This window comes from Netta rufina (genome assembly GCF_964035555.1).
Source record: "Netta rufina genome assembly, chromosome: 3".
NCBI lineage: Eukaryota > Metazoa > Chordata > Aves > Anseriformes > Anatidae > Netta > Netta rufina.
The window spans coordinates 111,564,838-111,592,235 of NC_140125.1; the positions used below are offsets into that span (position 1 = coordinate 111,564,838).

Below are 27,398 nucleotides of genomic sequence, written 5' to 3' on the forward strand. Positions count from 1 at the left end.
AAACTGACATTATGAATTTATGGCACATGTACTGAGACACAGAATAACCATTCCCTAGAAGTCAGAAGCCATGCGTGCTGAAGACATGGAGTTTTCAGCAGGAATGGGATTAGGAAAAACTTTGGAGTACATCCACTTCAAGCACATTGAGGTCTTCAGAGGAAATTAGGCAGTAATTTCCTTTTAAATTTATTTTTGGGTTCTGATTTTTAGATTTTAAATTATTATAACATGACACAGGTAAAAAAAATACTTCAGAAAGATAAATTATTACTTCATGTTGCATCGGAGTAACCATTTAAACAATTAATAACCTTTTAAGACAGCATGATTTGCCTCATTATATATGAAATTGTGATATCCCTTGTGCATGCATTTGTAACAGCAGAGAAAATGTTTCAAATCAAAAATGCTCGATTGACTTCTTGTGTTTGAAGAATCCTGTGTGAGTATTTTATGAACATATGACTATGTAAAACTCAATTCTAAGAAGTTATTCATAAACATAGCAGGACTTTGATAGTTAAGTTGGTATCTAACACCACCAATATTTTAACATTCAAGTATGCTCTTAATTCAGTGGTAGATGTACATACCTGGCATGCCTGTAGCAAGACCCTGACCAAAAGCCAAAGCTGGATTTGCTGCTGCAGCTGCTGCAAGTGACTCTGCCTGCTGCCCTTGCTGACCCTGATTGGGGGTAAGTGGGCGCTGAGTTGCTCCAGCACGCAGAACCTGCAAAAGGCCAACATGACACCATTTTCTTAAAAGATGAGAAAACAAATCCATCATATCCTGCAAAAGGTCTAGAACAGTTGCTTTGCATATTTGATATAAATTTTGAATTTCGTATTGTGAATACTCCACCTTATCAGTTTCAAGGATATATAAAGAAAAACAAGCAAATGAATTTGCTCACAGGTGTGACAAAGTATATGTATGCTTCATCAATGATAATGAGCATGAAGTAAGAAAGAAAATCTGAAAGTGGTAACATTTGTGATCCAGATTAACTGAACACTCGTCCTTCCTTGACAAATACATTTATTACTTGCTTACATTACTCTCAGGCACTCGATCAGTGTTAGTATAAATACTTCAAAGCCTGTAGTCTAAATAATTAATACTACTCTGCCAACAATGCTGTAAAAATGCACCCATTAAGGTTTAAAAATTCATGTAACACATCACCCTACAACACAAGTTTCTTTTATTATATTCTGACAGCCTATCTGTGGGAATCAATCAGATTGAAAAAGCAATCAAAATTATTGCAACTACTTTATTCCCCTCAGCTTAAATAATATTTTCTGGGTCCAAAATAAGAAGAAAACAATATCATAGAATGGCTCGGGTTGAAAGGGACCTTAAAGATCATCTAACTCCAACCCCCTAGATTTACAATATATCCCCATAAAATATATTACATGTGATTTGTACCAACTGGATATTAATTTTTATAGAGAAAGCAAAAGGCTACTGGAGATGCAAATTCAACTGATGCAGTTCACCAATAACCATGATCAGTAGGAGGAAAGCTCCACCAAATACCAAAACCATGATGATAAGGAAACTTGAAGTTTTTCATGGTAACTCTAAGTCATCTCTTATACATCAAAATCCTACAAATGGCACTGAAGTTAACCATATAGCTAGTAGAAAATGAACTAATATTCATTCAAGCATCTATCAAGCATAACGTTATTATAAATCTTGAATTTTTCATTTCTGGAAAAAAAGGCTATTTTTTTTGTACTGGAGTATCACATTAAAGCTTCAAAACTGCATCAAGAATAACTGTAGAAAATTATTATTATTTTTTCAAGTCACTTAAGGAAAATCCCAACAAGTTCTTGTACCAATTCCTTAGTCATGATTTACCAAGGTAAAAATAACAGGAAACACACAGGTGTTGTAATATAAGTTACCATTCCATCCCCTTTCCAGCCCTCATGTTAATTTTCCTAGATTAGTTTTAAATTTTACTTTAAAGTTTAAGTACACACACCATGTTATCTGGACAGGTAAACTCATAACAGCACAGTATCCTAGATTCAAGGAATTATTTTTCATCTGTTTTTAGAAATTGAGATTGCAAAACAAGCCAAATATTTGGTATGCAATAAGTGAATTTTAAGAGTAATGTACATTAATGTAAAGAAATTGAGAACTAAAAGAAATCAAACAGTAAATTCATTAATGTTCAGCCACTGTTACAACAGAACAAGGAGTCCAGTAAAGTCTTCTGGAATCTAATCTGTTTTACAGATTGAAAAAGGTAAGTTAGGGCTTTAAAGGCATGTCTCCTTTACAGGAGGAACGTACCGGTTGCTGCCCCTGTTGTGCCTGTGAAGCCGCTTGCTGATTTGCTGTGGTATTTGCTGCTGCAGCTTGCTGCTGAAATAAATTGGCTGGATACACCCCCCATGGAACACCGTAATACTGAGGTGGAACCACAGCAGGACCTAAAAACAGAGAACTTGATTATTCTATCTGTTGCAGCCAATTAAAATAATTGTTTACATTGCTTGTAGCATCTCTCATTGATCTATCTTCTAAATGTCAAACGAAAATCAGTATTAATAAATAAATTCTCCCATATTAGCCAAAAGGATACATTAACACAAATGGGTTAATTTAAACGATTCTTATGAAGTTGTAACTTCTCCAAGAAAAATTAACCTTGTGAGGCTCAGGTGATAAAAGGGAAAACTTAAAGTAATTAATGCTTAATCAAAGAACACTCAAAATCAGTTCCCACGGCTGGAAAAAGGACATCATGGAATGAGCCACATTCATCCCCCCAGCAGTGATTTACTGAGCCTTTGGCCATCCACTGTTCCTCCTTTCTGTGTAACTCCTTTATGTGCACGACTACTGCCTCTCCCTCCCTGCCCGCTACAACACACACTGCAGCGTGTGCTTAATCTTGCACGCTTACCTTTCAACCTGCTGGTATATAGAACACACAGAAGAATGCTTATTATTTCTTCTTATAAAGAGCTTTTTATATCATTGTGTTGTATACAAGTAAATATGCGAATACATAATACATCTGTTCTACCGCCTTTCCTGTGAAACCACCAGCTGGAGTTCTGGAATTTTTTGAAATGTTAGGCTCAGGTCTGAGCACTAAGCTGGGACTTGAATGCTCAGTAGTGTTGTTTCACAGCAGTATCAACTTTTAAAGAGATTTTTTTTTTATCTGGTGCCTGGGTTTGAGCACACTGGAGACCCACTTTATTCTCATGCCCACTGGGAAGGAGAAAATCTGGAATTAGAAAACTCATGCACTGAGTAAAAACGTAGGAGGAAATGCCAGCTGTCTCATCTTCTGAAAATAAGATGTTCTACTAATGTCAGATACAACCTCATTAATGATAAACTTTTTTTAGAAAAGAAGAAACCTGTTGCATACAGATGCCCAAAGGAAAGAAATATTCCGAATGCATACGTAACGAGAACTGAACTCCTTTACAGATTGAAAAAATTCAAAACTGCAAATATTTCCCTACAAGTCCCTCCTTCCTAGAAGTCCCTCCTCCCTAGAAATACCTTTAACAAAAAATAAACAGGATGGACTTTCTAATTTCATTCAGGAAAATGATCAAGATAAACACCAGAAAGCATTCAGTTACCTGCTAGGGTGGCTGCTGCAGCTAATCCAGCTGCAGTGTATGGGTCAGTACCTGGAGGAGCAGCACTGATAATGTATGGGTTTGGCACAAAAGCAGCTGGAGCCAAGCCTGCTGAGAATACGCCTGCTACAGTAATAAACAGAGTTTAATTATAGCTAACATACTTAGCAAGCATTATCATACTCAAACCAAACAAATCACAAGGCATATCTGTTACAATCAGAACTGCTTACACTTTGGAAGTTTGTAAGAGCAGATACAGCCTTATAAAAATCAAAGCTTCTTTCTCTCCTCACCAGTCCTTTGTTACTGCTCCCAGAGCCTAACGGCTTTGTAGTGCTGATCTACAGACTCCAAAGAAATTATCTCATATATCTATCCACCCTTAAACAGAATGGAATATTCCAGGTGGAATTTACCTTGCCAAACTTTAACCATCTACGTGTCTCACTAGTCTTACAACTAAATCTGCATCAGACAAACCATCTAGTATCTTGGGTGCATCAGCCAGACAAGGAATCACCTGCTAGATACATAAACCTCTTTCCACTGACAGTAGCAAAACAAAAAAAAAAAGACAACAATCAGATATTTAAAAACCAGGTATCTGATTTAAATTATCCAGTTATGAAATGCTAACCTCACTTCCACAAGCATCTAAATTTGATGTAAAGATTGTAACGGAAGGCAACAACTGAAGAACCATCAAGCTAGGCATCAAACTATGTTCCTCCTTCCAAACAGGAGGCTGGCTGCTAAATTTGTTACGAATGCTGAATGCTCAGTCAGCACTTAGTAGGAAGGGGGCTTCTCTGCAGTTCAGAAGGCAAAGCAAGGCATTAGAGAGGACTCGTGGTCTCACACAAATGTCTCAGCCTGCCTCACTCCCAACTCCAAGTCTGTATCCATCAACTGGATGATGCTGAAGAGCCACCACTTTTACAGTGTCTTCATATCTGTCCTACTGTGCCAGAATTTGAGGAGCTCCCTTCCCTAAATGAGGAATTGCTTCCTCATATGTGCCAACCTCACTTGCTTCTCCCTCCCCAAACGCACATCTTTGCCACAGTGGCTGATAAAACTGATACTGGTGTCACTGAAACTTAGCCTCCTTGCTGAGCTGGTAGTGAGCTTCATGCAAGAACTTTATGCATTCAATTCGTTCACTGCATTACTTTAAAAGACAGCAAAAATTCTTGCTAAAGAATTTTTTTCCAGAAACCAAGAGGTATTGTTTGATGCCATTAACAAAGAAAGAATTAATCAACCCAAACACTAAGTTTGATTTCCAAATTCTACTACACAATGGTTTTAGCTGGACTATCAAAAATATTGAACTGCATAACAGCATAATAAAAGTGCTGTTTCTATCACTAATTATTGGAGATTTTTCTTATTTAAAGTACCTTTCGTTTCTTTACATTAACAGTACAAAATTAAAAAAATTACACACGAGAATGAATCAGGAAACAGCATTTTCTAAGGGCAGGACTGTCTTACGCAGTAATTCGGGGCAGTTTTCAGAAGGACCACTAAAATGAGCTAAAATAGACCAATCTAACTAAATTAGAATCGAGCAGGTGAAACACAGGAGTATACCAGAGCATCACACACAAATGTTTGCCACAGACACCTGCTGCACTTGACAAAAACCTCACCTATGTGTGGCTGCTGAGCTGCAGCCAGGGCGTATTGCTGCTGCTGGGCTGCTGTTAACTGTTGAACAGTCAGAGCATTAGTCCTCTGGAAAAGCTATTAGAAAAAAAAAAAGAAAACAAAAAGAAGCACTTCAGTTTTCAAAAGTCATGGCTATAATTTACTGGGATTTATTTATTAAAAAAAAAAAAAGATTTTAAACCAGGCTTCTACCTTAAGTTACTTAACTGGAAAATTACACACCAATATTCTTCCAGATTAAATATATATTTCCCTTCAACTACGTCAAGGACATATAATAAAACAAAATTCATTACATGCTTAAACAACTATCAAATTGGATAATGCATAACTTAAAGGACTCATCTGGCATCTTTTCAAGTCCAGTACTAACCTGCTGCTGAGAATTGTAGTCAAAAAGTCCTACAGTAGCTCCCGAAGAGTCCATTTGTACCTGATTGCCAGGATAGTCAAATTGTAGAGAATCAAGACCAACTTGTTCCATGGCATCTAGATTCTGATTTTCTGGATTTGAAAATTCTTCTACCAGAGGCTTGTGGGCTGTAGGATTGGGAAGTGGACCTAATCCTTCTGTGGTGCTAGGATTGGGACCCAAGCGTTCAGCTACTTCTGTTGGGGAGGCTTGTCGACTTCCAGGGGTACGACTGTTTAGAAGAAATTCAAGATAGGCTCTTACAGTCTTAAATAACACTGTCTATTGGCAGAGTACAGCATTTCTACTTTAAAGGGATCTCTGAACAGAGATGTTACAAAGGAGAACAACAGACTGATTTTAACCAACATGCACTGATGGCTCAAGATAAAGGATATATTTCATTTCAAAGCATAATTCCTTTTTCTTTCTTTCTTTTTTTTTTTCTTTTAAACTTTAGAATATACATGTCTCTAAATCATTGTAAGAGGAACAACAAACTAAACTTTGAGGCTATTTACAGTGAAGTGAACTGCAATAACCTGTAACTTTTGGGATGGCTCTTTACTGCATTTTGGGGGTGACAATTACTATAAAGCACACTGAAGAGAAATAATTAAAAATAAATAAAAGGACATGGCTAAGTGGATCTCATGCCGAAGGAGAGAAGGAGACAATAAAACTTCAACTGGGAAAGACAAACATACAATAGAGCTAGTATCCTTCACATCTCAAAGCAAACAATACATTTTTCACCTCTAAGTAAAACTGGAAGTCCCTCATTTAGCACTCAAAACATTTCATGTCCTACACAAGTGATTTAATAGACTACACAAGATGATTGCTCAGGGGAAAAAAGTGTCCCTACTATAACCCCATCCATTCCATCTCAACTTTCCTAAGAATAAACACAGCCCATTGTTCCAGAAGAAAATCCTTAGGATGGAGCAAAAACGTGAGTGTCCTTTTTTCTTTTGACAGCAAGTCAGAGATATGCAGCTGGAAATTGTTTACTGTGTCAAAGCCCTGAAGTTCAGCTTTCCAAATGGGAAGAGCTGGAGGGGACTGTCTGGGATTTAGACGGCTACACTTAGGCATCTGTAGGTGCACTGGTGTTTAAAACCCTACTGAGGATGAAAATTTAGTTAGTGCCATTGACAGAGCCTAGATAGCAACTCAACTGACCAGTCACTAGGAAGTAACTGTAGGGTAAAAGCTGAATCATTCTCACATCTCCACTGCTTTACTGACTGCATCTCCACTCCATCATACAGGAGAATCTCCCAGTGCACCTGCAAATACCTGCATGCAAACACCTGAACTGAGGTGTCAGCGGAGTCACATCCTCAACAGATTCCCAATCCTGCATTTCGTTAAATTTAGGGTACCTTAATTTGGACTGGTATCTTACCTTCTGTTTAGACTAGCCTTTCTTTACTGACAATAATTTAATGTCAGCTACCAGGAGTGAGTTGTGTCTATGATCCCTTAACACATTAGTTGTGTTGAGCGCTGTGATTACAGCAATCTATCATTTCGCAGGAAACACACAAATTCCAGGCAAATCTGCTTTATTTGTGAAGACTGGATTCATAATCAAAAAAAGCAACCCTGCAGGACTAAAATTGTATCTATTCCAACACTACACTGCCTGAACACTAATTCTAAGATAGAGACACAGCCTTTAGTACCTGTTCTCCTCCCTCCTCAGGGCTCCAAAGCTGAAGTCCCTCTTCTTCACCAAAGCATAAGATCAATGCCAAGAGATCTGCTAGTACTTATGCACTTGCTAATATCAACTCTAAAGACTGTTTAACTTGAAAGCAGTCTTTTCATGTGCTCAGTCAACAGTACAATATAATCTACTACTTTGGACAAAATACTTCAGGATAAAGCAGTTTTTTTTTACAGTAGTTTTTTTGTTTTGTTTTGTTTTTGTCACATTCAGTCATTTACAACGTACGGGCTATCATCTAAGTATCCTAGCTAGCAAGTGTATCTTGCTCAATGAATAAACCTGAGTTTGAAGCCATTTAACATTCCTTATTCTTCCCAAGTGACATACAGTATCAAAAGACTGAAGAACAAAAGGAAGAGGCAGTTATTTCAGTACGTATTTTAGTTTAAAAAAATGCCATGAGTAAGTACAATAAAAATACAAGGAGGAAGACAGGACAAAGTTTCTTTGTTAATACTTGTTTACTTAGCATAGGAAGCTCCTCATATTGGTGCTGTTCTTGCTATAGTTAAAGTTGTGTCAATACTTCAATTATAAACCTCTAAGTGGAGGGCTCTATACCATCACTTTACATGGGCCATTTAAATTGGACGACCTTATGTTTTGAGAGGTTTACTGGCTTTGGATGCTTTTTTGCACTAGTTTTTAGTCATTTCCCTCTTTAAATAATACAAAAGGTACTTTGCAATCAAGTATTTTAAAACTGAAATAAACTCCGGAAAAGAAAAGCGGGACAAAATTTATTCTGCATTTTCTACTTATGATATTGGAAGCAAATTTATTTTGCATATGCTCCCGGAAGGAGGTAATTAGCTTGAACTCTCTGATATGGTTGATACATATTCTTTTCAATGACGTGTCCTGAAAAATATGCCTGAAAACTCCTTCCTTAGCCTCAGGTGACTACACTGTGTTGTTTTTTTAAAAAGGATAAGAAATACTTACATATGGGATTCAAACACACATTTTAATATAAGTGTTTAATTATAAACTAATGAAATTACAACTATTCAGTCACGTTCATCACATCAGTACAAATTTATGAGCAGCGCTCTAGTTTTCTAACCCTGCTAACTCTTCTGTGTGACAGTTATAAATGCACCAGTCATTTAAAACCAAAGATTAGTTCTCTAAAAACACCCAATTTAAAATGCATTTTATTATTATGAAAAAAAACAAAAACAAAAACAGGGTGGCTGTGCTGTCCTATAGGAGTTTGTACTTCAAAAACATTGAGCTTGCTCCATTTTGTTTAATAAGAAAGCAAATTAAATCGTAACACCATTCTATATTGCAAATAGGTAACATTCAGCCGTGTGAATAGAGAAATACATCGTTTCCCCTTAGCCAAATAAATGGTTTCTACAAAAACTTTTGTGGGGAAGTAGCTGTGTTAGACTGCGGTATCCACCAGCAAAATTAGAAGGCAAATTAAAATTCTGCAGGGCTATCTCTCTACAACAACAATCAGATGCAAAAGTTATAAAGTATTAAAAAGAAGCAGAGAGAGAGAAAGGAATTTTCTTTGCAATTAAAAGGGTGAAAGCTTTCATCCCTCTTTAATTCACCACATCGAGAAGGTACTCACTTACTCTGAAGAAAGACTTTATTAAGATGAACCTGGCTCATGAGAAGTGATACACACACTAATGACATCCTAAGAAACATGTGGCACAGTGGGAAAGGGAGGACGTGAGGTAGCAGCAAGAATCACTCTGCAGCTGGATAATGCTTAAAGCTGACACACAAACCAGAACTGTAATAATGCCTTAAGAGACATGCTCGTCTTCTTGAGAAACAGTTAAAAGCTTACTTAAAATCTTTGCAATCGGCATCCATTCCATTTGGCAAACCTCTGCCATTTATTTTAGTAACATCCTCATCATCTCCTTGTTTAAGATCTCTGTTTTTGTCCTCCTCAAATGGAGAAGCCTTGCCTTTCTGATCTCCTTTCTCAGGTCCATCTGTTTCAGCATCTCTAGTGCCCTGAGGAAAAAGAATCTGTTTGATTCTGAGTATTTAACAGAACACAATAGGAGCACCACAAGGTGACCTAATTCTACACTACAGTGCACGTAAACAATACAAACAGTTTGTTTTCAATGAAATTGCATTTGGTGGGTAACTTGGTCATCAAGTTTCAACCACATGCAATTAATAACTGCCAGAATGTGAAAAGGAATGCCAAGATTTATAATGGAAGAGCTAACTCAACCTTAACTATAGCGGCACTGTTAAAGCAGTAACACCTCAAATTAAACTTTATCTTACACAGTTAAAACATCCAGTACATGAAACCCCCTTATACTGAAACACAAAATAGGAAGTTCTAAAATAAAGGCCATTACAGATTTTAAATTAATGGATTTGCGATCTTTTTTCCTACCTTTATTTAAAGGTATTAGGAAAGTACTGTTTTTAAGACAGCTATTTAGTCAAGATTCCCAAACCACTTCCCTCTGACCTCTTCTGCCCCCTCCAACCAAGGAAGAAAGGCAGATAGCAACTACACACTTCCTTCTAAAAAGAAGAGATAAAAAAATGAACAAATTAGGTAGAAAATATAACCACGTAATTCAGTAAGACTACAGTAGATAACTAAGCAAGCTTAACACTATGTTACTTACAAAAGCTCCTTTCCTAAACCGGGAATCCAATTTATCAGCTGGAGAGGAACTTAACACATATTCTACCATGCTCACTCCAAGGCCACCACTTTCTGATCGCGGAGACAATACAGCATTTACTTCACTGTTTCCATGAAAACCCTGTCCAGGCTTTCTCTGTACCATAATAGGCTGGGACATAGAATGGTCTGTTAAAAATAAATAAATAATCACAATTGTACTTTCTGAACACAACTTGTTATATTGTTGCATTTCATTGCAGATGAGAAGTGAAACGAGACCAAAATTCAAGTACATAAGAAAATCCAAACCTCACTTTCAAAAAGTATTTTTAGCACACAGACACCAGTGAAACATAGATTTTTCCAACTAAAACAAAAGGAAAAACAAATTAAACATACACCTATCATTTATTGTAATATTTTACTTTGAAATAACACTTACTAAACATGATTGATTTCTCAGTACATAATTTATCACTTACGAGGAGTTCCCCATGCAGTCTCTCTCCACTCATCACCAAGGAATATCCCTTTTTGTCCATCTTTTGCTGAATCATCAGGTTCCCAAAACTTTTTGGCAGGTAAAAGCTGTTTAAAAAGAGAAAATTGTTTTATTTAAAATAGATAGGTAAAAAAGATAGATAAAGAAAATAGATAGGTAAAAAAATAAATAGTATAACAAAGAGGACAGGCAATTTGTTTTAGAGAGGCCAATACCAAAGTTAGCTTTACATAAGGATGTGTGCACAACCAAGGAATAATTAAAAAAAAGAAGACTTAAAAGTTGTTGCTGATGCTGCATTAAAAAAAAAAAATATGTTGAAATGACCCCAATAAGACAGATTCTGAAGTTATGAGGAAGCGATAGTGAATATAGAAGCAGCTCTGATAAAACGCTAATCACATTAATCCCTGTGTTAAACCAAGTCAATCCTCTCAGAAATGTTAACATAACGCTGCCTTCTCCACATTTTGGCTCAGAAGCTTGGCCTTTAACTAACACCATCGTGACGAACAGAAACAGAAGCAGTTCATTATAAAGCTCTGCTCACTCAAACGGATCATGCTCCAAACTTCAGAAAGCAACTAACCCACACCACGACATGTCAGCTGCTCCACACCATACGGATCTGCTGGTTACAAGTCACTGACCACCACATTTGCAGTTGCACCTACCAGCCATTTCATTTAGCTGTATGATTTTTTTCATTACTACTTCTAAAGGAAGTTTTCAAGCTTGTTGAAGTTATCAGTATCAGAATCACTTCTGTACTGTCTTCAAGAACGAGGCTTGGCGTGACATGACCAAAGCAACAAACAAATAAGAATCTCTCTCCTGTTGCTTATCTGATAGGAAAAATCATTCAACTTCACATCTGCCTAATACGAGCCTCAATAGAACTATTAACAACACTTTTTTTTTCTTAATGTAGCTTTAAAAGAGTTCATGAAAGCTGCTTAAAGCAGAGGTTAAGACTGCCATTAGCAGGTCACAGATATTAATAATGAAACAACAGAGGTGAAAGGAGCTCCTCTCTGGTAACTTAAGGATTGCTGACTGATGTTTCCTGTGTCTCCCAGAACTTTTAGCACAAAAATATTTTGATTAACTAAGCTATATACTTAAATCCCTGGGTTCTTTACATAAAAAATTCAGTAACACAAAGACTGGGGTTAGAGATGACCAACAGCCAAAGCCCAACAGAACTATTTATGGGACTGTACTATAGTTGCAAGAGTATCGTAGCTATGACCTGCCCTGACAGATGTCCTCTCCCTCGATACATGGGAGAGCCACCACCACCTTGGGAGCACCAGGATATGAAGTTTTACAGGTTTAAGAGCTGGATGAAGCCAGCCATCTGAGGGTTTGAAAACATGCATGGAATCTTAAAATTACAGGTCAAGTAGAAAGCAAAAGATTGCAAATTTCATATCAACCCAGACAATCTATTAATCTTTTTCTGCTTCATGTGGTAATTTTGCACCAAGTCCACAACACTACTTGCTTTTCATTTTGTGACATTATTATAACAGCAAGCAAGCACTTCATGTCATCTGTGAAATGTCAGGTTTGAGAGAGGGAAGGAGAACCACATTTTATATTAAATGCAACCCAATAGAAATTCAAAGATATTTCCAGCTGAGATCAGAGCTGTAAGGAATAACAGAAGTGGAGGTCCGAACAAAAACTGATCAAGTAGTATCTTCGGTGTCATAAAATTAGCAGGTACCTCCCAGTATGGAAGTGGACAATCATTTTTACAATCCCACCGTCACACAGGTGTTCAGACAAAACCATGGCAAACAATAAGCAAATTTAAGCAGAACACACTCCAATACTGGTTTTGATTTCAAAACTCATTTGTAGGATTTCTGTCAGAGGAAGAAACCGTTCACTGATAAAAAGCTGCAAAGGCTAAAGTGTTTGGATTATTTTTTGTTTGTTTAGCGTTTTGTGTGCATTTTTTTTCTTCTGTTTTAAAGTGCATGCTCAAGTTCCAAACATACACTCAACTTCCTACAGCCTTAACTATTCCAGCACACAACAAAAATCTTCAACTCAAAACATAATGCCATCATCTATGCATCCAGAGGCTAAATTTAAGATTGAACAGATTTAAAGAGAAGCTCTTGGCTGAATTATACATATACAAGAAGTTCCTCAAGTATCTAAATAAATTGATTTTTAAAAAAAAAAAATTAAAGAAAAAATGAGTAATTGTGTTCCTGTTTAAGAGGCAAGAAAAAAATTATTTGATTAGTTCCACAGAAAAAGGTAATCAAGAACAGGTCATCACAAATATAACGAGTAACTATAATCATCTTGCTTTACCCTTTGATATGCCTTTTGCTCAGTATTTCCTCCATTTAATGCAGTCAGTTGTAGTTGAAGAAAAACTGTACAAAAATACATCAATTCCTAATTCAAAATAATGGAAAAAAAATGCCCTATTTCTTACTAAGCTCTTCCAACAGTACACTCAAAGTATCTTTTTCAGTATTGGCACTGGACCCCGTTATGTCTCTGCTAGATGAACACAGCCCTTTCCATGCATAGACGATAACCACTTACACTAAAGCTGCCTCTTAACCAGCTCAGATAAGTCACTGCAGTCTCAATTACTGGGTCTTAAATTAAGGACTTTTTTTTTAGGATCAGAAGTTATTCCTACACAGCTTTCTACAGTTTCTCCAAATGAAGTCTTGACACCAGAAATGGATACATTCTCCCTAAAACAATTTATGTGCATACTGATTCTCTCATTTTCTGTAAGAAGAGATGTTACCGAATAAAATTATTTTATATTCTGTTTGACAATTAATTTTCATGTATGCCTGTATTAGGTCAACTAAGGGTCCCGAAGCCCAATATGCCAGCCCTGAAATAGCAAACAGCAGATGCCCAGAGAAGAGAAATAGCAACACGTGTCAGTATTTCTTCAGAATATCATCGTGACCTTGAGGGTCACGATAGCTGCGAGCTGGAGCCAGAAGCAGCATCTGCGTTTGAGTCTAACAGCTAAAGTTTTAGGAGACCTTTTTAGAAAGATGCCTGCAATACAGCAGATCTCTTGCTAATAAAACTTCAGGCTGCTTCTTTACAGAAGGAATGAATTAGCAGAGAACTGCAAGACAGAAAGAGACCGAGGATCATCCCGTGGCTCTAGGAACCAGTCCTTCTGGCTCACGTTACCAGTCCTGTTCCCGACACTGACTCACACCGGGCTCTATCAGAAGCCAGCTCAGATGAATACCTGCACAGAAGCTCTTCCAGGATGCATTATTTCCAAGTATTTTCTGGTACAATGAAAACAGATTCTGTAATATATTCCTTTGTGTTAGCACCTGGAAGTGATACTTGCTTGAGGATTCATAAACTGTCTTAATTTCAGTAACAATGTGAACAGCAAGACCTAATGGGCTCCAAATGTCAGGAAGCACTGAATCCCAGTGGGTGGAAAAAAAGACCAAGAAGACTAAGAATTATGAATAAAAAAATAATTTCAATTCAGAGATATAATCTATCTAGGGAGAAAAATTAAGGGAGAAAACTCCCCAGTATCTAGAAGCAGAGCCCTTGACATAACCTCCCTTTCAAGCCTTCTGAAGCAGGCTGAATCACGGAATTGAAGGGGTTGGAAGGGGCCTCCAGAGCTCATCAGGTCCAACCCCCCTACCAAAGCAGGTTCCCTAGAGCAGGCTGCCCAGGTAGGTGTCCAGACGGGCCTTGAATATCTCCAGAGAAGGAGACTCCACAACCTCCCTGGGCAGCTTGTTCCACTGCTCCGTCACCCTCACCGTGAAGAAGTTCTTTCGCATGTTGGTGCCAAACTTCCTGGGCTCCATTTTATGGCCATTACCTCTTGTCCTGTCCCCACAAACCACTGAAGAGAGGCTGGCCAAATCCTTCCGTCTCCCACACTTGAGATATCTGTAAACACTGATAAGATCCCCTCTCAGTCTTCTCCAGGCTGAACAGACCCAGGTCTCTCAGCCTCTCCTCATAGAAGGAAGCACAGAACGTACAACTACCAATTCTAGTTGACATGGGTAATTATGAGGGTATTTTCTCTAATATTTTGGAAGGATGTTAAAATTACAAAAAATAAGATCAAAAGATCCCGGAATACATTCCAGGAACTAATCTATTGTTGTGCAATACGTTAAGAAAATTACTAAAGTCAACCCACTGATTTGAAAACCTGTGTTAAATGAAGACACCTGGAATCTATCAAAATGAAAGGTGTAATGGCCTAGTAAGCTCAAGGTCATAATATAATACTGATCTCTGATACCAGATTACTGCACCAGAACTGTTTTCTTTTTAAAACAAATCTTCATAGTTATGCAGAATACATTAAATGCTTCATTAACATCAGAAAAAACAAATAAGAATAGCAGCACTGTGTCAACCAAGAAGTGTTCAGCACCTAGAACATGACATTTGCTTTTTGTAAGTTACGGTTTCCCTTCAACATATAGTCCTGTAATTTTTTAAAAATTAAGCAGAAATATTGTCACTGGTTCAATTATCAAAAAGCTTTATCTACGATCCAGCAAAACAAATGGACCAGTATTTGAAATCTTTGTTCAATAGGAATTTATTTCGTTATCATATCCTGCCATGGCAAATAGCCCTAATGCATGCTGATTACCTTTCAAACAATTCAGGTCCTTCAAAGGCAGTTCCCTAAGTTACCCTCTATTACCTTCACAACTTTTTCAAAAAGTACATTGACAAAAAAAAACAAACAAAAAAAAAAAAACCTCCTCCTCTCCATCTAGCTAGATTAAAATCTTCTTTTAAGGAGTAGTTAACAGGAAAGGCACAGTAAATTACCACATATTTCTGCTAGGTTGTGCCAGTGCCTCTTTTCCTGAAGCCAAAATCCCTTAGCAGATCCTAGCCTCCTTGGCTTGTTGGAGGTAGCAACTGTTTTGCTTGTTTAAACAGAGTGGCAATGAAAACCTGCCTCATTTCAGAAAATTAAGCAAGGTTTCAAAGAAATTACATTGCCACTTCCTCAACAGTATCAGTCATCTGCTGAGACTGACACAGTAACACCACGCATCCCAGTGCTCTTAGAAGTGCTGGACTCTGCACTCGTAGCTGCTGCAGGGAAAAGGTGACTCCAGCTCAGACAGACCCAACACAGCCACTTAGCTCATCTTTGCCTTAGGAAGGAGATCTTAGTGGCCTGAAAAATCAATTTGGTCTTAACAGAAGCTACATACTTGATTTGATATAATTTATGACTTCTTAGATTGTATCAAAATTTCCAAACCGCCCGCTGGATTTTGAGTCCTCCATACTTACCTCTCCCATTCCCCGAGATTCTAGGGCAAGAGCTTGAAACTCATGATTCATCTCATCCACAGATCGGACCTGCAGGAAGGAGAAAAAAAAAGAGTGATCCATTACACAGTCCAATGTATTTTCAAAAGTTTAGTCTGCAATGCTCTGCATTTTTAACACTTGAGAGCACACAAAATTTGCTACTCAACCTAGGCTGGACCCGAGTCTCGATCTTGCGAACAGCCACAGTTAATGATCAATTTAATGAACCAAGTTAATAAAATAGACAACGTGTAGGAAATTCCATGGAAAATTTTAAAAACCTATAAAATTCATTCATCCAGACGGAAATCACTCACTATGGGAACAGTGACCAATACTGTATTTGCAATAAATAAAGGGAAATTGAAGACCTGAGCACAGGATATAGTTTGGAAAGGGGATGGCTGGTTGCACACAACGCTACTGAGCACACTTAGCAGCAAACAAAGAGCAGCTCACAAGACAGGACACAAAAGCTACTCGTAGCGTGTTGCTATCACGGCCCAGTAAGTGATTGCATGACTGCACGAGCACAATTTCTCTTGCCTTCTTCCAGGAAATAGCACTCTTCCGTGTGTGCGGGGAGTGGTGGGGGTGGATTTTGTATTTTTAAATACAGAAGGTGTATTACAAGTGCAAGAGCTGCTGCTGAGACAAGCAGCCCCCTTTTCCAAGGCATGCGGCACCAGGGGCATTCTCTCCTGAGAAATTCGTTTCCACATTTTGTTTCCACTTTTTAAAGCCATAATAAGCATAGAAAAATAAATAAAGGGAAATTTGGAGTTGTTTCTCCTCTACCCATCTTTCTCAGGAGGGAGATGTAGCAGGGTAAAATAATGAAAACAAATTCTTCAAGCGTAAAGAAAAAGGAAAATCAAAGTTTTCCTCCTGATACCTGCCTGCCCCTAGTAAGCCCACCTGTTCACATTGACAAACAGACCAAAATAAAGTTATTCCATACAGCTGATAACACATTAAGATCAACTTAAATTAATACTCAAATACTCAAAGACAATCTTGTGCTTATATTCCGGCACAAACAGCTTCACCAATTCTTTCTTAGCTTTGAGGAAGTTTGTATTGCCTGCCGACAGATGTTTTAATCTCAAAATTCTACTCTTAAAGTATTTTTATTGCCCCATAATCACTATAAACCATTACATTTGAGGTTGTGTCTCTATACTTTTGAAAGTTCACTGATCAAAGATGAAATCTTCTCTCTGAAAGTCAGATTTTGAAGCCAATTGAAAACAATTTCAGTGAGAGAAAAATTGAGTGTCATAGCGAATTATGAAAAAAATATCAGCACCTTGGCCTTTTTTCCAGAGATGCTGACATTTAAGTTAATTATGTTGATTTTATTCTTTTAAACACTGTAAGCAGACTGTCATGTATCTTAAAAAAAAAGCTCCTCATTAGCTCGGAGGGATAATCAAATCTTTGTGCATGCACATGGAAAAATGAGCTGTAGAAGAACAGGATTTTTTTTAGAAAGAAAAACTGAAGATTCAAGTTTTGAAGAACTTCTGAATTTGTCAGAATTTGGAAAGCAGAATTTCACCTGTAGATAGCTGGGAGACTTGAGTATCTTACCATAAGCCGGTCCCCAAAATAAGTCGTGCACTTTAGTTTCAATTACAATTCAGAAGTACTTTAGGTCTCAAGATATGTGGTTGTGGTCTAACGGGACTCCTAAACAGAATTTATAGCTCATATCTGCCATCAATTCTACCCAAATAAACACTGTTCAACTAAAAAATAAATAAATAAATGTCTTTTTAGTACAAGACCTAAAAGCAAATACTTATTTTTCCCCAGCTCAATGAGGTTCAAGCCCAAGGCCACGCGCACCTCCGAATCTCTAAGAAAAGGCACTCCAAGAAGCGGGGTAACAGCGCGGCTAACTCTTTTTTCCTGCTGAGTTTGAAGTCAACTGAAGTTTCCTGAAACTGAAAATAAACTTGAGTACGCTGAACTTTGGTTCTGCTCGCTCACCCCTTTCTTACAAAGACGGTATTGAAGTTAGCGTTATCTCTCGCTAGCAGCAGCACGAAAAATAACAGTCCTATTACCGGAGCAAAGAGGGTCCCAATTTGCCTTTCCATCAAAGACAGCAGCCACAAAATGTTGTCCCGTATCACGAGTACAGGTTTCACAGATTAGCTTACTGACTGGCGAAAATACAGGCAGCACTAGGATGTGGAGAAGATCTGCTGTTGTCGGTGCAAGCCCCCATCTCTACGACCACAGAAGAAAACATCTACGACATGGGCAAGCCAGCTAGACCTAGCACCACACACAGATGTGCCCTCTCCCGGGAAAAGAAACGTTGGGTGGTTATCCACACTACCAGGAAGTTTTAATTATGTTTTCTCTAACATGGTGCCAACGTTCAGCTAATTCATATGCTCCAGAAATATGCATTTTTAAGAGGTACATTTCTTTGGCAGAAAATATGGTCTTAACCTTAAGAAAATCAGAGCATTCAAAAATGTTTGAGAAAACTTTTATTCATCCCCTGTCTAGCATAATTCATAAAACAACAAAAAAAATCCTTTGAACTTTTTTTTTTATTAACAGACACTCAGCATTTACAAATTTTTCATGTTTTTGGTTGGTGACATCTATTTTCTCATTGTCTTCTCCCCCACAATCACTCTGAAGTCTGCTCTTCCTCCACCTACCTGCTCTTGGAATTAGCTGCTCGATCTAATCTTAGTTTTCAGGAGCTGAAAGCGAACAAACATTTCCTACGAGGAGAAGCTGGCAGTCGTTCCACACTTCTGATACATGTCAGATCATTCCCCGGGCCCACTAAATTACACACGAATGGAAACGACACATCAAAAAAAATCCTTTAGGTATTACAATTCCCACACACTGCTGTTTAAAAGGCTGGATCAGAATTTTCTATCAATATGTGAAAGGGGGAAAAGTTCATGGATACTCTGAAACTGTTCTTTTTCCACTCCCACTGAAACTGGATACAACGTGCTGGCGTACATTAGTCCATTATTCATCACCGTATTAAGCAGGAGGTTTTAATGCTGAGTCCAAAAATAGTGTTGTGTTTTCTTTTCTTTTTTTTTTTTTTTTTAAATATAGCCTCCTTCTCTCTTGATTGTACACTCCCTCTCTGCCCTGTCTGTAAAATACACCAAAAATATATTTTAAACCTAAACACATATGTAAAGACCTTCCTTCACTCTGTTCGAACTCCCAGAGCGGGGCTCTCATTTCGGCTCTGTCTCGTTCCTACCTCGTGGTCTGTCCACCAGGCAATCCTCCCTCTGAACGCTGCAACATCCAAGCAGCACACTGAGCTGATGCTAGAGGTAAAAAGGTCTGGGGAGCTGCTGCTGAGCAGGTCAGCTCGGCCATTCTTCCCGTGGCAGCTTTCGCCACTTCCCCTGCAATTAACTCAGGAGTCATCGAGTAAAGGGTTTAACCTTTGATTCAGGTTTTTCTTTCCCTTTTCTGTGCATGAGGATTTCACCAGCCCAGCCCGCTGATCCAGCTGCAGCACGGATTTGGGACAGGGAAAGCAACGAGCAGGAGCTGCTCTGGAGCACGGTGGAGTCGAGCACCAGTGGCACCAGGTGGAAACTGGAAACCGTGCCCTGACCTCGGGGTGGCATCCAGGAGCCGGGCTGCTGACTGCATGGCCATCTAGAGTTACCCCAAGAAACACTGCTTAAAACTATTTCCCCTTCTGGAATCTAGGCACCTGAGTCCTAGCAGAGAGGTAGGTACTCTGACCAGTATTATTATAGGAGATATATAGATATTATATAGGAGACAGTAGTGGTATTCTCTCCAAGAATCCTGAATCCTGCTAGAAGTAAGCTCGTGAACAATTTCCATGATAAAACAGCAAAGATAAGCCCTTTCTAAATATATGTATCTGTGTGTGTATATATATATATATATACACACACACACATATATATATATATGAGAAAAAATAATAAAACCAAAACCAAAAGAGAGATGATCTCACTTTATACATCAGAAGCAGGCAAACAAGCTGAGCGGGAAGCCCATAAGCCACATTTCCTGCATGAAGACATTTGGATTCCCATCTCTCCCTTCCCAGGTCAATACCGTAACCCCAGGACAGAGAACACAGGAGGGGTTTTGCTGCTGAAGCTGTGGTCCTAGGCGAGATTCAACACCTGGCAACTGCAACAGCGTGGCTGGAACGAAAGGGAAGCTGCTGGTCGCAAGGCGAATGCTTGAGCCTCCTTCGGTGTTTTGCTGAAAGACTTCAGTGCAAAATACCTTTTCAGTAGTTTTCTACAGGGGGTGGCTCTTCTGCAGCTTTTATCTTCTTATATGTAGTATATTCTTATGGCAGAGACTTCACATCAGCAAATTAAACTAGCATAGGAACACAGAAGTGGCTGTATTTTGAAACACAGTACGTAGCGATTCTGCCAGCCCTCCGATTAAGTTAAATCCTGTCCAGTACTGTTATCTTGGACACTTGGTCAGAAATACACAAAAGCTCATTTAACATTTCAGCATTTTGAAATGACTGAAGAAAAATACTATTTTTTTTTTAAATATATAAATTAACGCATTCGACAAACCTAGTAGAGATTTGTAACAAAGAAGAACAAGGGGAAAAAAATGCAACAAGCCTGAACTGCAAATCCCAGAGCCTGTGTTACCAAATACAGTAGTTCAGGGCCATATGTATGGTTTTCTACTCCAGAGTATGTTGCTGGTTTCATACTTCACTTATTTTGGTTTTGAGGCTAGCCAGTCCTGCATCCAGATAACAGAAGCATTTCAGCAGCTGAATAAGCAACTTCTGGAATCATAAGCAATCATGGAACCATGTTCTGTATCTAAGTTAATTACAAACTGCTAAATATCTAGCATAATGTTTTAAGAAAACAAGGCATTTGTTTGATTAAAACAGCCCTTGGCGAGATGCAGCTACTCACACCTCTTTGAAGCATCAAGGAGCCAGAAGCTCGCTCAATACCCAGCTGCCCAATAGAAGTTTATGCTCCTGGGTTAAATGTCTACAGGCACAGCACATTTTGAAAATAAGTAATATTTTCTGAACAACATACACGACAGTAACACAACTGCAGACTTACCTAAATACCCAAAAGTGAATTACAAGACACTAAATCAACTCAAAACTTCCACAAGCAAATGAATTAATTCTTTAATCTGTGTATTTTAGGTTTCTGAACTGATACTTGATCTAGAATTTTAGAATTCTTTTCTTTTGCTCTCCATGACCCTTCACACATGCAAATGCTCTAACAAAAGGGATCTGACTGCCCCCCATCAGCAATCGCTGGGTGTTATTGTTCCTTACAGCAGAAGTTTGAGAAGCATCCATACCTGTGACAGCGAAAAAAAATGACTCTATAATTTCAAGGTAGGATTTCTGTAGCACATAGCAAGAAATACTCTGCAAAAGCACTGCCTGACCCACTGAAAATGCAAGTCACAGAAGGGTGGAGTGATCCCAACAGCTGACGTGTATACACAACCACCAATGGCTGGGTAACCATTCGTGTGCTTGCTTTTCTTGCTTGTCAATAGGAGCACTAGGAATCTGGAATCATGCACGCTGGAGAAGGAAACTTCCTAGATTCCTACAAACAGCAATAGATAAATAAATAAACAGATAAATAAATAAATATAAATATGCTGGATGACATCCCACAAGACACTGACACAGCTGCCAATTACAGACCAATTTCCCAGTCCTCTAACATCAGAGGGTACAAACCACGTCCGACAGGACACCGCCTCCACCAAGAGAGGCAAACGAAGCACATCCTTCCACCTCCTTCAGCCCATTTGGTGGCTACGCTGGCCCAGTGAGACTCAGAAACCTTGGGTTCTGTTCCTGGCTGTGAAATGAAACATGCTCTAGGGAAGCTGCAATACCCCTCGCTCCCCACAAACAAACCTTCTGTCATGTAAGAAACTTATCTCTTCCTTGCACAGGCTTTCACGCCCCTTTCCACCCAACCAGCTCAAGTTTTGCTCGGTGGCAGAAATTTTCCTCAACTCCTGCCAGATGTCCTCAAAGTCAGGACTTGAATCCCTACGGTCACCCACGGGCAGAAGTACCAGCCTCACACATTATTAATAAGGCGGCTGTGAAACCAGAACTTGCAACCATTCCTAACAGCTACTGTTTGCTCCATGTGACGCGCTAGGTTCCTACATGCCTTGGAATACATGCCAAATATCTGGGCAGATTTCTCAATGAAGTCTTAAGTGTGTAAAAAATTACCCGCTCCAAAGAGTTTCTAGGGAAGGTAACAGGAAGACAAATATTACAGAATTTTGTAGAATAAAAATCTAAAGTTGCTTAAGTGTTTATGTATAATTTACCTAACAGCTTAAACAAGGGAAGAAAAAAATCCCATATAAACTCGTGCAGTGACAGTTTTGATGAACAGGAAATTTATTTTAATTTATTGAAATAATATTTGCCCATACATTATTTAGACACTTATTTTATTATTTAAATGAGCTACAAGGAAAGGCAGCTCTTCAAAAAAAAAAAAGGAGGGGGAGGGACTGAAATCTACTCCTTGTAAATCAACTGAAGAACTTTCATACACAAAAATTTATAGGTTAATCTTCAGCAAGGAACAGTTAAGGTGAGAGTCTGAGACTCTTAACCTTCCCCCTACTGCTCTGCTGTGTTATTCAGCATCTCCAACCCTCCCGCAGAAATACTCCACACACAAAAAGGGAAGCCACTAAAATCTATTCAGGTTTGGGAACTAAGCTGTGAAACGAAGTCTGAATTGCAGTTGTCTCAACACGCTCATTATTTAATTGATGCTGATTACTTCATGTATGCACATTACAAAGCTGTTTTTTCCTCATTTTAAAAACCTGCCCTTTTCTTGTTAAGCTAGTCAAGTAGCATCACCTTGCCCCAGCACGGTGGTAAGTGACACCGGGGAGGTAACAGGAATTCAGGAACTCATGAGGGATTTCCACCCATCACTATTTCATTCGGTACTGAAAAGCTTTGTCAGGGAGTATTAATACTACAGCTAATGCCATTAGGAAGCGTGACACGAAAATGATGCACTGCTATTTTGAGACACCAACCTTCGTGACTCCATAATTAGCTCTTATTCAAAAAGTTAGTAAGTCAAAAAATTGACAAAAATGTCTGTGCTCTGTAGGTTGTAAGCTATACAAAAGCTTGAAATTTGCCTTTTCTGAAAATGAAAACTTTGTACAGAAAAGATCATCTACACACAAGCAGAAACTAGGGACAATTAATGTATAGTAATGATTAATTAAATACACAGCTACTCCGTTCTAACAGAGTCGACAAGCTTTGATTCAATCTGTTACCAATTCATAAAGAATCAGAACAATTAAAATGTACATGACTAGAATCAAGTGAAAATCTCCAGAAATTAGCTTTCTGCACTGTAATCTAGGATTCTTCTTTGTTAATGTATGTTTTTCACACAGCAAACAGAAAAGTGAATATAATTTAGATATTGTAAAATCTGAAATGGGGAGAAAATGGAAAAATAATGAACAGTGTACCCTGTGGAAAAAGAGAGCTAGGTCATTTCTCAGAGCAAGGTAAGAGGGAAACAGTGAACAGCAAAAGTTGGATCTGTGCTGGGTTCACCTGGCAGGGTTTGGTAGCAGCGGGCTGCAGGGGTGGCCTCTGTGAGCAAAGCCCAGCAGCTGCCCCATGTCAGATAAGGGACAGTTCCAGCTGGCTCCAAAGGGGCCCACCACTGCCCGGAGTCAAGCCAATAAATGATGTTGTGACAGAAGATTTAAAAAAAGGGGGAAAAAACCTGCTGCACAACAGTAACTGGGAGACTGAGGATCGAGACCCAGCCCTGCAGCCCCCATGGTCTGTGAAGCAAGAGGGCAGGAGGAGCTCCAGGCAGGCAGCAGCAGTTCCCCTGCGGCCTATGGAGAGGCCCCTGGTGGAGCAGGCTGTCCCCCTACAGCCCAGGGGTCCCACATGGAGCAGATCTCCACGCTGCAGCCCGTGGAGGAGCCCCCGGTGGAGCAGGTGGATGTGGCCTGGAGGAGGCTGCGGCCCATGGAGAGCCCCCGCAGGAGCAGGCCCCAGGCCGGAGCTGCAGCCCATGGAGAGGAGCCCACGCAGGAGCAGGGGGTCTGGGGGGAGCTGCCGCCCACCTGTGGGGGACCCGTGCTGGAGCAGTTTGCTCCTGGGGGATGGACCCCATGGTATGGAGCCGTGTGGGAGCAGTTCTTGAAGTGCTGCTGCCTTTGAGCAGCCCCTGCAGGCTCAGTTCGGGAAGGCCGGCATCCCGTGGGAGGGACCCCGGGTGGAGCAGGGGCAGAGAGGGACCGTGAGGGAGCAGCGGAGATGAAGCTTCAGGGACTGACCACAGCCCTCATTCCTCTGAGCATCTCACAGGGAGGAGGCAGAAGAGGATGAATGGGAGGAAGGTGGTTTTAGTTTGCTGTTAGTTTCTCCCTGTGCTAGTCTGCTAGTTATAGGCAATGAATTATATCACTCTCCCTACACTGAGCCTGTTTAGGCCGTGATGACAATCACTGAGTGATCTCCCTGTCCTTATCTCAACCCATGAGCTTTTTATCACCGTATTTTTTCCCCATTCTTTTGAGGATGGGGAGTGAGAGTCAAGTGCAGTGGAGCCTGGCTGCCCATCAAGGTGAAACCACCACATCTCCTCAGGTGTGTGCTAAACCAAAGATGAAGACACGGAAGTGGCTAATTCTTTGTCCAGCGAGCTGAATCACACCAGTACAAATAAAATCAGAATTCTGAGACTTCTCCTTCCACTATGTAAGCACGGATACCTAGATTTTTGAAGGAAAACTGCTGCTAGAGCACACAACTCCCCTGTATCACCACCAGAAAATGTCAGTGAAAAAAACAAAGTTTCCAATATGTGCCAGTCAGCACCAACATCTGCCTTCCTCCTTCAAGGCGCTGCTCTCCGCCTAACACCAAGGACAGCCCAGAAGGTTACGCAGGGAACACCAAAGCGTGTTTATTCCAACGCATCTTCAAATAATTACTATAGGGAAGAGTACGTCTTCTACTTTATCTGCCTACAGCAAAGGAATGGACACAAAGCAATGGCTGTTATCAATTTTTTCAGCTGTTTGCTAAGGATGTTCTCTTTCGACAACAGGCGTTTTGAAATTCGCCATAGATTTCTACAATTGCCTAAAAGCCGACAAAACAGCCAACTACACAAAAACCTACAAAGAGACTACTTCTAATTCAATAAGCCTCATTTCTAATTCAGTAAGAGCGGCAGCTTAGCCCTGGACATTAATATCTCATTAAACGTTGGCCAGCACAGTCCTTCAAAGGAACTTAAAAAAAAAAGTCTCAACTAACACCGCAGGCTGATGACAATTAAGCTACTGGAACTACAGTAGGCCATTTACAATTCAAATGAAAATAATAAAAGGTTTGTAACAAAAATGAGTTCAAAGATGGGCATTAAGACATCTGTGTAACAATAGATTAAAAGCCAAATTCTTCAATCTCTTCAGTTAGAAACCAAAAATGTAAGCGCACTTACACACGAAGGTAGCTATCAGCACGTAAACAACAGAATTTACAAGCAGAGAGAAGCAACATTCATGGGGGGAAAGACAAGCCCCCTAACAATTGTTATTACCAACAGCATGAATTACTATCTATCAAATTAAAGGAGATCTTCTGTGTTATGTGCTACCTCCCTGCTTCCCTTCATGTACTTACCCACCACTATGCTTCATGAATTCCAGCCTCCTGTCTTCGCTGAAGTGAAGAAGCTTTCACATAAACCTTCACAGACACACAAGCATCCCAATTACCCTGACTTTGCTGCAAACTACCAAAGCGAAGTAGTTCAAAAAACAGAAGGTAGCACCTCTGTGCAATAAAGTGGTGTTACACATTTTTGTGGTGGTTTTAATCACAGGAAAACAGAAAGCTAAATACAATCTACATCAGCAGGTAAGAACTTGGATTTAAAAAATAATTAACACTGACCCCAATTTAAAATATTTTTATTTATCGACAGCTCGAATTACAAGATATTGAAATAGAAAATATGAATACATCATAATTGCAAAAAGCCTGAGTGACTACTTGCAGCCATTTCTCCCCAAGCTAACTGGCTCCCACCAGCTCATCCTGGTGTCTACACGAACTCCCCTAGAATTTCCCCCCAAAGTTTTAGCTTTGAGACAAAACTCCACAACTGGGCAGCAATCAGGTTTGGAACGAGGCTCAGTCATAAACCCACCCAGAAGCAGGAGCATAAAGATTGTGAATAAATGATTGGGAATAAAGGCAAAGAAACCTCAACCAGCTCCAGCAGCAGCTGGGGTCTGTGCATCCATCCCACTGTGTCAGTCTCCAAGGCACATGAACTGTCTGCTGCTCCCAGCCCACGTTACCCACGTTGTCTCCAGAGGCAGCACTACCATTCAGATTTATGCTGCTGTCAGTAATTCCTCACAGACCTGATTCTGCACAGAGCTATCGCTGTACAAGTATGAAGGGTAATTTATCTGTATGTAAATCAAAGAATGCTGAGATGACTGCGTGCCATTTGTTTTGCTGCAGTACTGTATCAGGCTCACTACAATAATTACTGAACAAGAGAGCATAAAGGGCTCTGCTTCAAAGAGCTTTCAGTCTGAGTGTAAGGCAAGTTACGAAGACTAATATAAGAAATTGAACTGGTAAAGTAAGAATAAGGTAGCCAGTCACACTAAGACACTTAACAACGCACAAGTGCCAGGTATTTGGAGGCATCGGGGCAGGCAAAAGGTTGAGGTATGTCAGAAAGCACAAACTAAACAAAGTACAAGCCCACTTGTGAACATACTTACAGTAATAGACGCAACCAGTACCAAAATTCACAAGGAGGAGGTAGCAGTTCGCAGCTAGACAGCATCTGAGACAGTGTGTGCAGTGTGGGGACTGGCCGAGTAACTCAGAGCTGAAACTATCAGCTGCGGTTCGAAAGGGTGACAAGGGCACGTAGGAAGTATGCAGATGTAGGAAGTATGCAGATGCATCAGAACAGCAACCATGACTGGAAGGAGTGATTCAGTAAGTCTCTGAAGCACACGTTGCATGGAATGAACTTGTTTGTACGAGGCAGAATGGGGCTGCAATTGCTCTCCTCAGAATCACAGATAATCCCGAGTTGGAAGGGACCCACAGGGATCAGTCCGACTCCTGGCTCCACGCAGGACCACCCAAATATCAGACCAAGTGCCTGAAAGTGTTGTCCAAACACTTCCTGAACTCCAGCAGGCTCAGTGCTGTGACCACTGCCCTGGGGATCCTGTGCCAGTGTCTGGCCACCTCTGGTTGAAGAACCTTCTCCTAAAATCCAGCCTGACCCTCCCCTGATGCAGCTCCATGCCATTCCCTTGGGTCATCCTCCCGACCATTAGGACAGCTATTCCATGTACTATGT

The 27,398-nt window shown here is 39.7% G+C and overlaps 1 protein-coding gene across 8 annotated transcripts in view; it reads right to left on the reverse strand.

The window, feature by feature from the left end:
- Window positions 1-27,398, reverse strand: part of PUM2 (pumilio RNA binding family member 2) — a 69,774-nt gene that overhangs the window by 30,263 nt on the left and 12,113 nt on the right. For 5 of the 8 annotated variants that reach the window (XM_084284292.1, XM_084284291.1, XM_084284290.1 and 2 more), the window contains exons 2-10: window positions 15,916-15,984; window positions 10,577-10,682; window positions 10,093-10,280; window positions 9,279-9,451; window positions 5,689-5,959; window positions 5,297-5,390; window positions 3,639-3,764; window positions 2,326-2,465; window positions 597-735 (exon numbers count right to left, since the gene is read on the reverse strand). In XM_084284292.1, the coding sequence (XP_084140418.1) occupies window positions 597-735; window positions 2,326-2,465; window positions 3,639-3,764; window positions 5,297-5,390; window positions 5,689-5,959; window positions 9,279-9,451; window positions 10,093-10,280; window positions 10,577-10,682; window positions 15,916-15,966 (1,288 nt within the window). In that variant the 5' untranslated portion in view covers window positions 15,967-15,984. Of the gene's footprint in view, window positions 1-596; window positions 736-2,325; window positions 2,466-3,638; window positions 3,765-5,296; window positions 5,391-5,688; window positions 5,960-9,278; window positions 9,452-10,092; window positions 10,281-10,576; window positions 10,683-15,915; window positions 15,985-18,620; window positions 18,746-27,398 lie in introns of those variants that run through there. The other 3 variants (XM_084284289.1, XM_084284287.1, XM_084284286.1) reach the window with 2 other exon arrangements.